This window comes from Acanthochromis polyacanthus, chromosome 13, assembly GCF_021347895.1.
Source record: "Acanthochromis polyacanthus isolate Apoly-LR-REF ecotype Palm Island chromosome 13, KAUST_Apoly_ChrSc, whole genome shotgun sequence".
Taxonomy (NCBI): domain Eukaryota; kingdom Metazoa; phylum Chordata; class Actinopteri; family Pomacentridae; genus Acanthochromis; species Acanthochromis polyacanthus.
This window is the reverse complement of record NC_067125.1, coordinates 18,529,886-18,546,735: the sequence shown is the minus strand read 5'-3', so window position 1 is coordinate 18,546,735 and position 16,850 is coordinate 18,529,886. Positions and strand designations below refer to the sequence as shown.

General features: G+C 40.3%; 2 protein-coding genes across 3 annotated transcripts in view; one reads left to right on the top strand and one right to left on the bottom strand.

Moving 5' to 3' along the window:
- Window positions 1-12,967, bottom strand: part of LOC127536903 (coiled-coil domain-containing protein 186-like) — a 218,860-nt gene extending 205,893 nt beyond the window's left edge. Inside the window, exon 1 of the mRNA XM_051958346.1 lies at window positions 12,510-12,967. Within this exon, the coding sequence (XP_051814306.1) occupies window positions 12,510-12,581 (72 nt within the window). The 5' untranslated portion in view covers window positions 12,582-12,967. The remainder of the gene's footprint in view (window positions 1-12,509) is intronic.
- Window positions 1-16,850, top strand: part of LOC110955311 (arf-GAP with Rho-GAP domain, ANK repeat and PH domain-containing protein 1) — a 68,579-nt gene that overhangs the window by 10,426 nt on the left and 41,303 nt on the right. The window contains exons 2-3 of one of the 2 annotated variants that reach the window (XM_051958316.1): window positions 1,452-2,583; window positions 14,414-14,583. In XM_051958316.1, the coding sequence (XP_051814276.1) occupies window positions 1,532-2,583; window positions 14,414-14,583 (1,222 nt within the window). In that variant the 5' untranslated portion in view covers window positions 1,452-1,531. Of the gene's footprint in view, window positions 1-1,451; window positions 2,584-3,864; window positions 4,059-14,413; window positions 14,584-16,850 lie in introns of those variants that run through there. The other variant, XM_051958317.1, reaches the window with a different exon arrangement.

The window sequence follows — 16,850 nt, the reverse complement described above, 5'->3', positions numbered from 1 at the left end:
GGGATTTTTTTTATCTGCTTATGAGAAATGTGAGCACTGTCATGATGGGCATTAATGCACCAAGATGGCACTAGAAAATTGAAATCCAGAGTATGTAGTGTGTTAAAGGTGAGTCTGTTTTTCTGGATTAAAATGATTTATCTTGTTAGCGCACCTAAATAGTTAACATAATTTCCTCTCACTCTCACTGTCCCATTACAGCACATCCCCCTTCCCTTCTTGTCCCTATGTTGTATTACAAATGTGACATGCTGGAATAATGTTGTGGGGATTGGTCCAGACCACTTTGTTGGTTTCCCATGAGCAGAGCCAGGGCTGTGTGCAAACACCAGATATTTTTCAGCATGCACACAGAACAGACAGCTAGCTGATGGTAAGGAGATATTTGCTGAATCTGGCTAAAAGTGAATCGGATTAGAATCGCTGACTCTCTCTTTAATAGAGTGCTAATGAAAAGGGATGGGAACACCTTGTGGGAAACCAATCTTGAATTCACTTATGCAGCATTCAAGTGTGTGTCAGAGAGATGTAGTGAGAATTAAGTGAGTCTGAGAACATAATTTGCATGCCAGATACTTGTGTTATTTACACTTCCTCCCATTGTGGTCTGTTGTGATAGCGTTCCAAGCACAGATCAACTGCTAAAAAAACAGGACTCTGTACGTTAAATTCTAGACATGCTATATTTTCATGTTTGTCCAACCATGAGATCATGGTCAAATAACTGTGATAAGCATGTTTTAGGCCATATATTTATTCCCATATTTCTCTCGTGTCTTAGTGTAAAGTACAATGAGTTTACTTTCCATTAAATGTGCTGCTAAATAAATAACATTGTCATTGCGATTGCATGTGTAGCAAATTATAGAAAAGCGATACAAAGCTAACTGCCGTTTCTATCTGTCATGCTGTGTGTTCAAGCTTTGTAGAGGCGCTAAACTAATCGAGTGCTGTTGAAAATGGCAGTGCTTATCAAAATGTCTGAACTGCTAAGGAATCTTACTTCTGAGACAACGCAACTTCCGCTTCTGCTGAGATAAAAGACATCCACAACTATGAGGTTATTGCATCAATTTTGACACAGCTGTTTATGCTCTCTGAAAATGGTCACCTTTAAAATTTTTACATTTGCATGTTAATTATGTTAGTTTTTTCTAGAACCAAAATTGTTGCTGCACGTTTGCAACATAACACATTTTGCAATGCAGGATTTCACAAAATAGGGTAGTAATGTGGGTTTTTTTAGATCTATGGTCAGACAAATGTGACTCACAGCAATTCAGTTTTAGAAGCAAAAAATAAAGTTTACAGTTTAAATCAGAAAAAAAAATTGGTTTACGGGAATACATGCTGTTTTTGATCGTTCCTTTTTATTACTGTTATTTCCTTAAAAGGATACAGGGCTTTTTTTTTTTTTTTTTAATAGTGTTCCTGTTTTGTCTCTTTCACAGGTTGTGTAAACAATGATCTGAGGTGTTCAGGTCTGCTTTTTCTCCATGATCGTGGACTTTGTGGATGTGGGTCCTCGCACATGCTGCCCACCTACACGTCAACCATGGCTCAGTCTGAATCTTGTGTGAATGTGTGGGACTGGCTGTGCTTGCTTCGTCTGGAGCAGTATTCTGAGACATTTCGGGGCGCTGGGTTGGCAACATTACAACAGTGTCGCAACCTTACCCCAGATCAGCTGGAGCGAATGGGCATCACCCTGCCAGGTCACCAGAGACGCATCCTGGCTAGCCTGAACAAAACACATGGTAATCGTGATGCACACTCTCATGTTGTACAGTCTGAGAAACTAGAAGAAACAGGCAATGCTGAAATTTTGCAGAAACCTGTGCCTAATACAGTGGAAGAAAAGCCTTTACTTAAGGACAGCGAGAAACGAGATGGAGAGACACTGAGGCCAACACCCAGGGAAAGAGAAAAACCTATTCCCAAGGAGAGACAAGTGTCCCGAATGCAAGAAAGTAGCAGAGAAGGAGGAGAGAAGAATCCAATTCCTGGACAAAGAAAAACTGCACCTGGAAGAGGGGAAGAGGAAGAGAGAAATGGAGGACAAGATGGAGAGAGGGAGAAACCTGTGCCACGAGAGAGGACGAAGTTTCGTTCTGGTGCTCCAGTCGACTGTCACCCAAGCCCTCTTGTCTCTCCAACTTCTGACACTGCTTTACCTCCTGTTCCTCCGCGAAGCATCCCCAACTGCCCCCCACAGCGTTTCACCTCTTCCCTGTGCCCCTTACCTCCTGCTCATACCCCTGGCTCCCCTAAACCGGAGAGACATGCAGTCACAGCTCCAGCTCTGCCGAACAGACCTGTGTCCCCGAGTTCCACCCCCATACAAGCACCACTCCAGCCTCCAGACGACCCATCTACCCAAACTAGACCTCAGACGTTAGCCATTCAGCCTTCCGCCCAACATCTCAGTACTGATCTGGGAAGAAAATCTTCACCCATTTCCCCCACCGCCTCCCATGTCAGTGACAGAAATGTTCCTCCTCTCCCTCCGAAAGTTGGGGTGGGATCTAAAGGCCCTCCACCAGTCCCACAGCGGTGCCCTGCACAGTCTCCCAGAACCCACAGGTAAGCCTGTTTTTGAACTGATACTTATTGTTGCAGCTCCCTCATTTTGCAGTGTTTGCAGTTTGCTATTGGCTCCACTATAGAGGACTTGTGTTAAAAAAAAAAAATCAAACAAAAACAAGCAAGCACACTGTCAGCACTCAGTTTTTTTGCAGAGGCCATGTTTTGGTCATGGACTGGGAAATGTGTGCTGGCAAAAATAGTGCAACCTGGTGTCACTTCCTTGTCCTTCTTTGTGGCTCCGAATCAACCCTTCTTTTCCTCCACACTGCCTGTTTCTATCAGTTATCATTCGGAAGAATAACTTTAGATAGCTATCACTCTGTAAACCTGAAGACCCAGTGATGTTTGTTATTGTTCCTCTGTGTTATGGAATGAATTAGATTGAGAAATGGCAAAGAATCTCACCTCTGAAATGACATTTGCTCTACATGGATTGTGCTGCCATCTATTGGAACAGTTTGGAAAATGCAGCTGTTGTCATTTTTTGCGGTCGGTTAAGACACAAACAGTGTTACAGGGAAATTTTAAACACTTCCTGAAAGTAAAATTAAACACTTCCTGAAACTGCACGGTCAAAGTAAATTGACTTACAGAGGGGACCTAAAACTCAGCGTGCTGATGAATACGGAAATAATGTGAGCAAGACCTGCTGAGAGCACGTCTATGAGCAAGTTAAGCCCCTCTTTAAAGCTGTAGCATTTTGTGGTTGCACATACTTTAACACTGAGGCGTGTTTATTTTTTTCCAAAGGTTCTGTGGTGGTGCTGTGGTTTTTCACCTGACTGTTTAAATTTTCTGCCCTGCAAATGTTGTTTTGCCAGGTTATTTTTACCGAGACGTTTATACACACTGCAGTTATGTAAAAAGCACACATGCTGCACATCACCCCCTTATTCTTTTACTAGTTTCACTTTTGACACTGCCGCAGTCTGTTATTCTGTCTCTGTTTGTATATTTCCTAGTGATTGCGCACAAGATCAGGAGCTCTTTCTTTTTTCTGTGTGTTTCGTCAGCTCAGCAGTAAATGAAAAGAAACTTGCCTCAGGCTGCGAAGTAGTTCTGCTATGAGTAGCATATGCTTGTTCTCTGTATGTGTTTTAAAGGGAAACTGGTTTTCAAGTGAGGGAGGAAGTTCCAATGGAGAACAACATGGAGTGGTTAAAAACTCTCCTCCTCATTAGCCCCTGTGAGTGACACAGGGAGAAAGAGAGAGTGAGAAAGACGGAGGGATAGGCTAAAGTGATTTGCTTCCAGGAACAACCCCCAGACTTTTTGTAGCCTCTGTCAGAGCACATTCACACGCTCTCTTGCTACTGTTGCTTCTTGTCATTATGCCTTGTTGCCTCCTCCCATCTTCTGGTTAGCTAGTCATTTCCTCCGACTTGTTGATGTGTGTGTGTGTGTGTGTATGTGTGTGTTTAAGACTGTTGTATCATCATGGAAGAGAACTTCTTTTGAACATGTCGAGACAGGTAACATTTATACAGATCATATCTCTACAGCTCTGTCCTGTGTTTACTTCGATTTAGCATGCGCTCTCTGTCTCTCTCCTCCCTTCTCGCTCAGCTGTGAGTTAGTGTTTAAAACAAGGAAACCTTTATCTTGCTGTGCTTTTGTTGTCTGCCCTGTTGCTGCGCTACGCCAGTTTTAATGAACAGAAATGTGGATGTTGTTAGTGAGACTTCTTTTGCGTTTCCGTGAATTTGTTTCACCTTGACCACTTTTAAGCTTTAATGATCCTGAGTAAGATCAGATAGCCTGCAATGTCCTGACGCTATGTTTGTTTAGGGAACTGACAGTGGTGCTAATGTGTTACGGTATGACTGCCAAGTTTAGAAAAAATGTGAGGGGGGATTTTGCAAGGGCATGCCTGGCATATTTATCAGTCATGAGGATCTAGTGCTGTCTTAGAGAAAAAAAATTCTTAGACAAAATGTTTTTTAGTTACACCGATGTTTTTTTCAAGCAGAAGTTATGACCTATGTACACATAATATGTGAAAGGAAAGATTAGCTCACCATTGGACTGTTGTGCCAAACTACTACGTTTAGCATCTTTTTATGACCAATAAAAGGTAATGTGGTAACTTACAATGCTTCCCTTTTGTCAACACCATGTTTAAAAGCTGCAATAGCTAGTGTCAGGTGAACAACTCTGCATTGTAGAAAGACTTTACACGCACATTGTGTGGGAGGAGAAAGGAACAGTCATTGTTTCTTTAGCCGACTGTCATCTTTTAGTTAACAGAAACTAAGTTATATATAGCATCTAGCTAGCAGACCCCTCTCAGCACTCTTCCTCTGAGAAAAAGGAGGAACTGTGTCAACAGGGCAGTTTCCCGTCATTGTCTGTTTTCTGTATTATTTTCTGGTGTATTACTAAACAGAACTAATGAATAGCTTTCATATTTAGAGTGTTACGTTTAAGTTAAGGGTTAGGTTTGTTGCTACATACATGTCTTTCTTGTGCTGGAACCCAAATGCATGAACAAGCATTCATTTGTTCACAGGAACTGCCTCATGTCATTTGGTAAATTTAGATAGTAAATCTATAAATAGCATTTTTTAGCCTGACGTGTAATGCAGACATGGTATTTCCATCTTAAAAACCTACATTTTATAACGCTAACCAGTTCTATTTCTGTGTTAGTTCAGCCTGGACAATTTGAATAAACTGTTTTTGGCAAGCTATCAAAGTTGAGTAGTTGACTCACTGCCTGTAACAACTTTGAATTGAGTCTGTAAAGTACATTGAAAAGGTGCTAATATGTGATTATTTGAAGCTGTTGTGGCATGTGGTTTGAACGAAGCCTGTAACTGTATTTTTATGAAGTAGTGTTACTTGACTGAGGTTTGGTGCAAATAATTATTTTCAAACTTACTTTGAAGCTCTTTGGTGTGACATGTGACTAATGCGTCAGGATCTATGATGCGTAAAAAACAGTTATTCTGACTTATGAGAAGGTCATTCGTAGAAGAGGGAGAAATAAAGAGGAACTTTCACAATACTGGATGGATGGAAACCAGGCTTATGTGCTCACTCTTGAGTTTCCCGTGAGCATGGGAATAATGTTTTTTCTCCATTTAACATGTATGAATGAATATTTCACAATTTTTGGTTTTATTTTTCCTTATGACTAACTCTACGAGCAGCAAAAAAGAATAATAAAATAGTAGCAATTCAAAAGTTCGAAAAGAAAAAGGTTAAAAGTTAGTTAGTGGCCTTAAAAATAACCAAAATTACAACCATGCAATCTATTGCAACCCAATATGTTTGTGCTTTTAAGGGGCTGTGATTATCTGCATCCTCCTCACATTTAGAAGCACATTAACAAAGATCCTGTTTGATTTGAATGACCAGAATAGTGAATGCGTTTCGTGAGGTGTGGTGATGTCTGATGAATTATATATAATTTACCTTAATGTCAGGTCAGCTGACCTTTGTGTATATTTTTCGTTTTGACAAAAAATCAACTAACTGTTGCAGCCACAATAGATAGATGGGCAACAAATTAGAGACAGAAAAAAACTAAATAAAACGTAGAAAGTATTGAGCTACCATGTGCTGCCAGAACAGCCTCAGTATGCCTTAGCAATGATCTACAAGTCTATGTGACTCTCCTAGGGGGTGGAACATCGTGGAACACACTGGACCAAAATCTCTCATCGATGTTCAGTTGGGTTGAGATCTGGTGATGTGAATGCCACTGATGTTATTTTCACACTCATCAAACTATTCAGTGACCCCTCATATCTGATGGATGGGGGCATTACCATCCTGGACAAGACCACTCCCATCAGGATAGAAATGTTTTTTTAGACGTCACTATAGGGGTCAAAAGTGCAGATTTTCCCTTTCATTTGTCACCTGTTTGTATATATGCAGTTGAAAGGAGTTGGCCTAAGTGGAGGAAGTAACATATGCTTCGGTGTTGTTGACAAGTGAGGGTTAGATGTACACACGTGGACAAAATTGTTGGTACCCCTCAGTTAAAGAAGGAAAAACCCTCAATTCTCACTGAAATCACTTGAAACTCACAAAAGTAACAATAAATAAAAATTTATTGAAAATTAAATAATCAAAATCAGCCATCACTTTTGAATTGTTGATTAACATAATTATTTCAAAAAACAAGCTAATGAAATAGGGCTGGACAAAAATGATGGTACCCATAACTTAATATTTTGTTGCACAACCTTTTGAGGCAATCACTGCAATTAAACGATTTCTGTATTTGTCAATGAGCGTTCTGCAGCTGTCAACAGGTATTTTGGCCCACTCCTCATGAGCAAACAGCTCCAGTTGTCTCAGGTTTGATGGGTGTCTTCTCCAAATGGCATGTTTCAGCTCCTTCCACATATGTTCAATGGGATTCAGATCTGGGCTCATAGAAGGCCACTTTAGAATAGTCCAACGCTTTTCTCTCAGCCATTCTTGGGTGTTTTTGGCTGTGTGTTTTGGATCGTTGTCCTGTTGGAAGACCCATGACCTGCGACTGAGACCAAGCTTTCTGACACTAGGCAGCACATTTCTCTCCAGAATGCCTTGATAGTCTTCAAATTTCATCGTACCTTGCACACTTTCAAGACACCCTGTGCCAGATGCAGCAAAGCAGCCCAAAACATTACTGAGCCTCCTCCATGTTTCACCGTAGGGACAGTGTTCTTTTCTTCGTATGCTTGGTTTTTGAGTCTATGAACATAGAGTTGATGTGCCTTACCAAAAAGCTCCAGTTTGGTCTCATCTGTCCAAAGGACATTCTCCCAGAAGCTTTGTGGCTTGTCAACATGCATTTTTGCAAATTCCAGTCTCGCTTTTTTATGAGTTTTTTTCAGCAGTGGTGTCCTCCTTGGTCGTCTCCCATGAAGTCCACTTTGGCTCAAACAACGACGAATGGTGCGATCTGACACCGATGTACCTTGGCCTTGGAGTTCACCTTTAATTTCTTTGGAGGTTGCTCTGGGCTCTTTGGATACAATTCCAACGATCCGTCTCTTCAATTTGTCATCAATTTTCCTCTTGCGGCCACGTCCAGGGAGGTTGGCTACTGTCCCGTGGGTCTTGAACTTCTGAATAATATGAGCCACTGTTGTCACAGGAACTTCAAGCTGTTTAGAGATGGTCTTATAGCCTTTACCTTTAAGATGTTAGTCTATAATTTTTTTTTCGGATGTCCTGGGACAATTCTCTCCTTCGCTTTCTGTTGTCCATGTTCAGTGTGGTACACACCTTTTCACCAAACAGCAGGGTGACTACTTGTCTCCCTTTAAATAGGCAGACTGACTGATTATGAGTTTGGAAACACCTGTGATGTCAATTAAATGACACACCTGAGTTAATCATGTCACTCTGGTCAAATAGTTTTCAATCTTTTATAGAGGTACCATCATTTTTGTCCAGGCCTATTTCATTAGTTTGTTTTTTTAAATAATTATGTTAATCAACAATTCAAAAGTAATGGCTGTTTTTGATTATTTAATTTTCAATAAATTTTTATTTATTGTTACTTTTGTGAGTTTCAAGTGATTTCAGTGAGAATTGTGGGTTTTTCCTTCTTTAACTGAGGGGTACCAACAATTTTGTCCACGTGTGTAAGTAACTGTGCATAAGATTAAGATCAAGTCACATGGCATTTGTGGAATCGCAGCCATTGCAATGGACTGTCTTTTTGAAGTGAGCATAGGTGAGGTTGTGGTTACAAAGAGGAAAAAAGTAGCTCCCTTGGAGGGCATTCTGGTTCACTTTAATGGATGGAGTTACCAGTCATTTGTACTGGAAGGGAGATAGCTGTGCAAGCAGCATTAGGAACAGAACCCAGTGGAGGTATTTTGGACATGTCCAACTAGGAGGACAGTCTGGGATAGACCCAAAATTATATGAAAGGATTTTAAATTCAGTGTGCCTCAGCAATACCTCAAGATTCCTGAGGAAAAATGGAAGAAAGTATTTTAAGATATTTAGCCCGTTATCACCACCACAAGCATTACAAGAAGTGACAGAAAAATTAATGAATTAAAAGTGTCTCTCTGTGCACATAGGTTATGAAACGTATATGTTTGCTTGTCTGTGTCCTTACAAGGGATGTGTCGGTATAAGATAGTTATGCAGTGATTATTGTGACATAATTCTATGTCTTTCCTTCTTTCCTTCTGCCTGCTGCAGACTGTTCAATCAAGCCTGCTCCCAGTAGTTCAGTTCAGAATCAGAATCACTTTTATTTGCCAAGTATGTGAGCACATACAAGGAATTTGACTCCGGTATTTTACAGTACCCTCTTGTACTAGACAAATAGAAAAGTAAATAATAAACATAAATTATGTAACAATATATATATATATGTATATATATATATATATATATATATATATATATATATATATATATATATATATATACATACATACATACATATACAGTGCCCATTGTAAGTATTCACCCCCTTTGATGTTTTACCCTTTTATTGCTTTCATAAATCAATCATGGTCAATAAAATTTAGCTTTTTTAACAAAAAAAAAATATTGGAAAAAAACTCTTTAATGTCAAAGTGAAAACAGATTTCTATAAAGTAATGTTAATGAAAGAAAATTATATAAATGAAAATAATTGTTTGCATAATTATTCACCCCCTTCAATTCAGTATTTAGTAGATGCACCTTTGGCTGCAATCACAGCAGTGAGTCTGTGTGGATAGGTCTCAATCAGTCTTGCACATCTGCCCACTGCAATTTTGCAAAACTGCTCAAGCTCTGTCAGGTTGCACAGGTATTGGGCATGAACAGCCCTTTTCAAGTCCACCCACAAATTCTCTATAGGATTGAGGTCTGGGCTTTGACTCGGCCACTCCAGAACATTTACCTGGTTCTTTTTTAACCATTCCTGTGTAGCTTTTGCAGTATGTTTTAGATCATTGTCTTGCTGGAAAATAAATCTTCTCCCAAGACGTCGTTCTCTTGCAGACGGAAAAAGATTGTCCCCCAGGATTTCAGTGTATTTTGCAGCATTCATTCTGCCCTCTATCTTTACAAGCCTTCCAGGTCCAGTTGCTGAGAAACATCCCCACAGCATGATGCTGCCACCACCATGCTTCACAGTGGGGATGGTGTGTTTTTGGTGATGTGCAGTGTTTGGTTTCCGCCAAACATGACGTCTTGTCTGATGGCCCAAAAGCTCAATTTTGGTCTTATCAGACCAAAGAATTCCACTTGACCATGGAGTCTTCCACGTGCTTTTTGGTAAACTCCAGTTGAGATCTAATATGACTTTTCTTCAACAGTGGCTTTCTCATTGCCACTCTCCCATAAAGCTTTGACCGGTGAAGAACCCGGGCAGCAGTTGCTACATGCACAGTCTCTCCCATCTCAGCAGCTGAAGCTTGTAACTCCTTCAGAGTAGTTGTAGGGGTCTTGGTGGCTTCTCTCACTAGTCTCCTACTTGCACGGTCACTCAGTTTACGAGGGCGGCCTGATCTAGGCAGATTCACACAAGTGCCATATTCCTTCCATTTCTTGATAATTGATTTCACTGAACTCCGGGGGATGTTCAGTGCCTTGGAAATTTTTTTGTAACCATCCCCTGAATTGTACTTCTCAACAGCCCTTTCCCTGAGTTGCTTAGTGTTTTTCTGTCTTCATGGTGTAATAGTAGCCAGGAATACTGATCAACCACTCTCTGGACCCTTCAGACACAGTTGTTTTACAACTCAATCACTTAAAACACACCCACACCACTTAGATGATATTCATTTCACTAATTGTGAGACTATTGGCAACAATTTGATGGACCTCTATTGAATTAGACCATTAAATTAAAAAGGGGGTGAAGAATTATGCAAACAATAATTTTTTTTATATATAATTTTCTTTCATTAACATTACTTTATAGAAATCTGTTTTCACTTTGACATTAAAGAGTTTTTTCCAATAATTTTTTTTTTTGTTACAAAAGCTAAATTTGACCGTGATTGATTTATGAAAGCAATAAAAGGGTAAAACATCAAAGGGGGTGAATACTTATGATAGGCACTGTATATATATATGTATATATATATATATATATATATATATAAATACTAACATAACTTTAACATTACATAATAAGAAAAATTAACATGACATGACATAACAACATAAAATACCTTAGTTAAAAGTGATCAGTGGAAATGGTGCATTTCTGGAGCTTATGTACATGATATACAGATGTAGATAATAGATAATTTTTTATTTACACAGTATATTCAGAATGTGTTTAGTTATAATTTTATTGTTTATAGAACTGTTTGTTGAGGTTATGGATGTTTATGTTCATGATTCAGACTGTGACTGGTTTCAAATGTTCATCAGAGCAACAGCCTGTGGAAAGAAACTGGTCATGTGTCTGGTGGTTTTGGCGTACAGAGCTCTGTAGCGCCTGCCGGAGGGGAGGAGGTGAAACAGGTTACGTCCAGGGTGTGACGGATCTGCAGTGATGTTGCCTGCCCTTTTCCTGACTCTGGACATGTACAAGTCCTGAATGGAGGGCAGGCTGGCACCAATGATTTTTTTTTCTGCAGTCCTGACTGTCCGTTGCAGTCTGTGCCTGTCCTGCTTGGTGGCTGATCCAAACCACACAGTGATGGAAGTGCAGAGGACAGACTGGATGATGGCGGTGTAGAACTGGATCAGCAGCTCCTGTGGCACGTTGAACTTCCTCAGTTGGCGCAGGAAGTACATCCTCTGCTGGGCCTTTTTCCTGATGGTGTCGATGTTGAACTCCCACTTCAGGTCCTGGGAGATTGTGGAACCCAGGAACCTGAAACTTTCCACAGCGTTGTTGTGAATGGAGAGGGGGAGCAGCGCAGGGGGGCTCCTTCTGAAGTCCACTGTCATCTCCACAGTCTTGAGTGTGTTCAGCTCCAGGTTGTTCCGACCACACCAGAGGACCAGCTGTTCCACTTCTCGTCTGTACGCAGACTCATCACCTTCCCGGATGAGGCCGATGACAGTTGTCATCTGAGCTTCATGCTTGGGTCACCTGAGGTGCAGTCGTTGGTATAGGTGGCTTGCAAACACGTGACTTTAGCGGTGGCATTAACTTCCGGTTAATGAAGTGGTGGTCAGGCCAACCAAAATGACTGCCGCAGAGCAAGGAAAACGCGACTCTTTTTTGGAGTACTTTCCTGCTTTAGATTCTAATTCTCAAACTCGATACATCGAAAAACTCAAATTTTGTGATGGCATAGATCCGTATGCGTTATCCACGAAGGATTTGACCTACGAGTTGGAAAAATATCCGCCAGTTCAGTTCCCTGATATCTCAAACTATCTGGTGCTACAAACAAGCTTTTGCACTGCTAAAAAAATGAAGGCTTGGAAAAGCATGGATTCATACAATTTCTTTGTCTGTGGATGGGTTAAAGAAGTCGGAGTTAAGATCCTGAAAGACAAATCCTGCATCATAAAAAGCCGTGTAAGTAACGATTTATGTAAACTTGTACTTGCTAGGTATGTTAGCTCGGTGGATGCTAAAACGTGTTTCTGCTGTTCTTTTCAGGTGAAACATTCGCAATGTTTATCAAAAACACCAACTCATACCTGGTTGTTGATAAAAGAAGATGGAGAAATAATAACCACACACTGCGACTGCATGGCAGGGTAAATAATCCTTCAATGTGACAGTAAACAAGCTAAAAACAGCAAACGTTAGCTTAAGTGGGTAGTTGGTGTTACCAATTTTTAAAGAATGGGTCTTAAAACCAACACAGAAAGGCTCTAAGCATGTACATCATAATAACTCACTAACCTTTAACGAAGTGATCGCCACAGACTCTGGCATTCTTTGACTCCGCTCCCTTCGAACTTAAGGAAATGTTAGCGAGCCATTTTTCTCTGCGTCTTTTCGTAAAATCCTTAGTGCGAGGCCCTTTTTTAATCTCTTCACGAGGAACCCTTAAGTATCCTTTATCAATTTCGCGATTTGATCGATTAGAACAACCTAAAACAACACACGCAAAAGGCATTTTTGACCGATGAGTGAACGTTAGCCACGCTCGCTGCAGTCAACAATCAGCTCCGCTGACCACCACTTCATGATATGCATAGGTAATGAGGCGGATGTGACGTCATTTGCAAGCCACCTATATAGGGAGAAGAGCAGTGGGGAAAGCACACACCCCTGGGGGGCGCCAGTTGCTGATTGTCCGGGTGCTGGATGTGATGCTCCCCAGTCTCACCTGCTGCTTCCTGTCTGTCAGGAAGTCTGTGATCCACTCACAGGTGGAGACTGGCACAGTGAGCTGGAGGAGTTTGGAGTGGAGGATGTCCAGGATGATGGTATTAAACACCGAACTGAAGTCCACAAACAGGATCCTTGCATAAGTTCCTGGGGAGTCAAGGTGATGCAGGATGTAGTGCAGTCCATATGTTGACTGTGATGATGCCATCCACTGACCTGTTTGCCCAGTAGGCAAACTGCAGGGGGTCCAACAGTTCACACAATAACTGCAATAATAATGTAAATATGACAAGCACTATGTGCAATATCACAGACAATACCTCCATAGGGTGCATTAACCTGATATGTGCAATAATATGACCATATCGTATTTTTAATTTTTCCATATTTAATACTATAAACATTTATATTTCTTCTCTTAAAAGAGAAAGCATCTATTTGTATCTATGCATTGTGTGCTGCTTCTTTTGTACTGTTTTTCTTCTTTGCTGCTGTAACACTGGAAATTTCCAACTACTTAATGACCTATCAATAATTACAATAAAATTACTTCACACTTTTTTGCAAATTATGGACTTTATTTTTGCAGTCTTGATGAATCAAATGCACACAAAAAAATATTTTCCCCTTTAGAACATAGAGGTGATGGCTCTTACAAGCGACTAATACCACCAGCCTATGCATTGTTAATAACAAATACCACAACCAGAGTTGAAGCTGATACATAAAATAACCTAGAAAGCCATAAGCTAACCACACTAAAGTAATATTTGCCTCGCAAGTGATGGCTGGAGTTAACAAAGATGGAATAGAAACCTGTTTTTGTGCTTCTGCTGTGTCAGACTGACAAAGAGGTGTTGCTGTGTGGGTAATCAAAATAGATCTGCTGCTAAAAACAAGAGAGCTGTGACATGTACATTGTACCTTCAGAAAATAGCAGTAACCACTGTAGTGATGAAACTGTAAACGGTTAACATTACTGTTAGCATCTGATTCTTTGCCCATTGCATGTTGTCCTACTAGTATACTGCACACTATATCTTGATTGTGTGTGTTTGTGCATTGGTTTAGTGGGATCTACAGGTATGCTGTATTTACATGGCGACGCTATCTTGCAGCTGAGGCAGGTTCAGACTTGCAGCGTAAACCAGAAGTAGAGAAAGAAAACTAGACAATCAAGTGAGCTGAGGGACACAAGTTTGCTACAATTCTGGGATCAGTTCTAGTAACACTGACGAAAACCTGGGCTTCACAGCAGCAGTCAAGAGTTTGTAATTCATTCCAAATTAGTTAACGGTGTTCTTACCAGAGTAGTTCTTTTTTTTTCTTCTTCTTCATGGAGTTCTATGAGAGTTATGACTTCTGACCAGACAATCTGCAATCAGACTATATTTATAGTTGGTGTTTGCGGTTAAACCTTCAAATCTTTGTAATGTTATGGAATGAGGAAAGAGCAGAGAGGAGGGGGTTGCCCGAGGGATAGCACCTTCCTTGTTGACAGAAGATGTACAGAATCGGCCGTCTGTGTGGAATTTTTACTCGCTCTGACATTAGCATGGTGTCCGAAGGCTCATCTCGTCCTCTCCAAACCTCTGTTGATGTGTCCTTGTCTCCCAGCCCATCACCCACCAAGGCAGGCACCGATGAGATACAGAAAGATCAAACTCCACAGATCCCACCTCGCATCAGGACACCCCAAACGCAAGAAAACCCACAACAATTAAGTCAGCCTGAAATACAGCCGGCGCTGCCTGCGAGAAGGATCCCTGAGCCTCCCCGTGAGCACAGTAAGTAGTATAATCAGCATTTTATGCAATATTTAGGGCACAGGGAGATGACAAAATGAAGGCATTGGGTGGAAAACAACTTGAAACAAAGATTTAGAGGCTGTATTTGTGGTATTAATTTTGACTTTTATTTGGGGTATGCAGTGGGTTTGTCTGCTTATAATCCTTCATTTTACTTTTGTCTTTTAGAGAACTGAAGGTTGAAATTTACTGAGCCTACATTTCTTTATGCAGAAGTGTGGAATAATATGCAGCTATGATTTGCACTTTTGCAGATGCTACAGAGAGGGGTCACATTCAGTTACCAGTTAGTGCACATTTATTTCAGACTGTCCTGCCTCCAGTTAGGCTAATTTTGAAGCTCAGTTCCGCTTTCAGTGTATCAACTGATACAGTCTGTCCCCCACATCAAAACTCAACAACAAGCATACAGTCAACCTGCTGCACGTGTGATTTAACATTTAGGCTGCAGTTGCTTCGTTATTATTTAGTGTTCAGTAATAAATCTGAAGTATTTACACAGTATTTCACTCAACATTTGTGCTTATTAATGAATTTCCTTGCTTTCAGTGACTTTTACTGGAGGACCAGTAAGTAACAGAGAACGGGTTTGAGATATTTTTTAAAAAGTATTTATGCTATTAGGCCTCTTTACTTCTTAATATCTCAGGTCTGTGTTTTAATTTTATGGATGTAGATTTAGTGAACCAGGTTTTCTGATTAATGTCTGTCCTGTGTGTGTGTGTGTGTGTGTGTGGGTATGTGTAAATGTGTGCACTTATGTATGTCATTGTAAATTGTGTTTATATATGTATGTGTTTATGGACCCCCTCGAAAACGAGATGCTTCATCTCAAGGGGCATTCCATTAATAAACTTCAAACTTCATTAAATTCTGTGTTGGTATTATGAAACAAGTAGTACACTTTTTAGGCCTACTTCAGTCCAGCTTTTAACAATATGCTTTTATGGATGTACATATGTGTAATATCCATCTGGTTGTCCCTTTTCTTCACAAATTACTACCTTTCACTTCAAATTACAGTATCGCCAGCAGAAAACTGCATCCTTCCCGTACATGTGTGCTGTCATTTGCTTCCTGGTAGATCAATATCATACAGGGCCCGGCTAAACAAGATATTGCTGTAATGTAGATTAAAAAACTTGGTACTTTCCACCCACAGCAGGAGATTTCTAGCAAGATTCCACGTTTGTTAAAGATTCTTCAGTCTATTTCCAGTCTGTGTGCAGGTGTTCTAGTTGTTCCCTCTACGCCATTTTTTTAAAATCATGATATCTCTCACAGTTTGTACATTTTAATCATCATTCACTTGTTTCCTGGTGTCTGAAACCACCTATTAATTGTTTACTATCTGGCGTTTTTTACACTCTTTAAATAAACTTCTGTTGTTGTTTAGTGGAACACAAATGCACAGAAAAACTGAAGAGACGGGTCACCAGAAGTAATGCATATGGGTTATATGTTGTCTGTAGTTACACCACATCTAAGCAGAGGCTGAAGACACACCTGCCTACCCTAACCTGCCCCTAGCCTAGACTACTTCAAAAACTGACGCTGGCATTGCATCAGGACCTTACGGTTTGGCCTTGTACTTGGTCCAGCAGCAAAGTCAAAGTTGCATAAGTTATTAAGCCAGTTTTTGCAAAAGTAACAAGACAAATAAATCTGACAAACGTGAGTTGTGACACTGTTTTTTTAAAGTAGAGATTTACAACAATTGTCACAAATTTGCACGAAGAAAAATACAGTATGTCCATGCTACCATTTACTGAAGTGTTTGTACAGCCATTTGCAAAGACTAGGTTCCTGTGCTGGACAGTCTCTGTTCACAGTATCTTTCTCACTTAAAATGACTCTTTCAACTTGATATTGTTTAACCTGTCCTGCATGCCAGAGTGAATAAAATTCTGCTTAATATTTGCTCCTATTGTAGACGCTCAACCTGCAAAACTTGTTTGAAGAGGGAGTGAGAGAGATAATTAGTCATGCCACACAGAGAAACTGGTATATTCCCAGTCACACTCAATTGTCTGTGACATTTAGTTTGTGTGTGTTTACATCCAACGCTAATCCAGACCCAGATAACTCACTGTTATTGCTATGGTTCACTTCTTGTCAAGCAAATATTCCATTACAGTAGGCCAGTGAGAATGTGTGTAAATGTGTCAGCTTCAAACCGGGTATTCCTGCCAATTTACTTATCAGAATTATTTTGATTGCTTATTTAAGAATTGAAAACCTTTTAA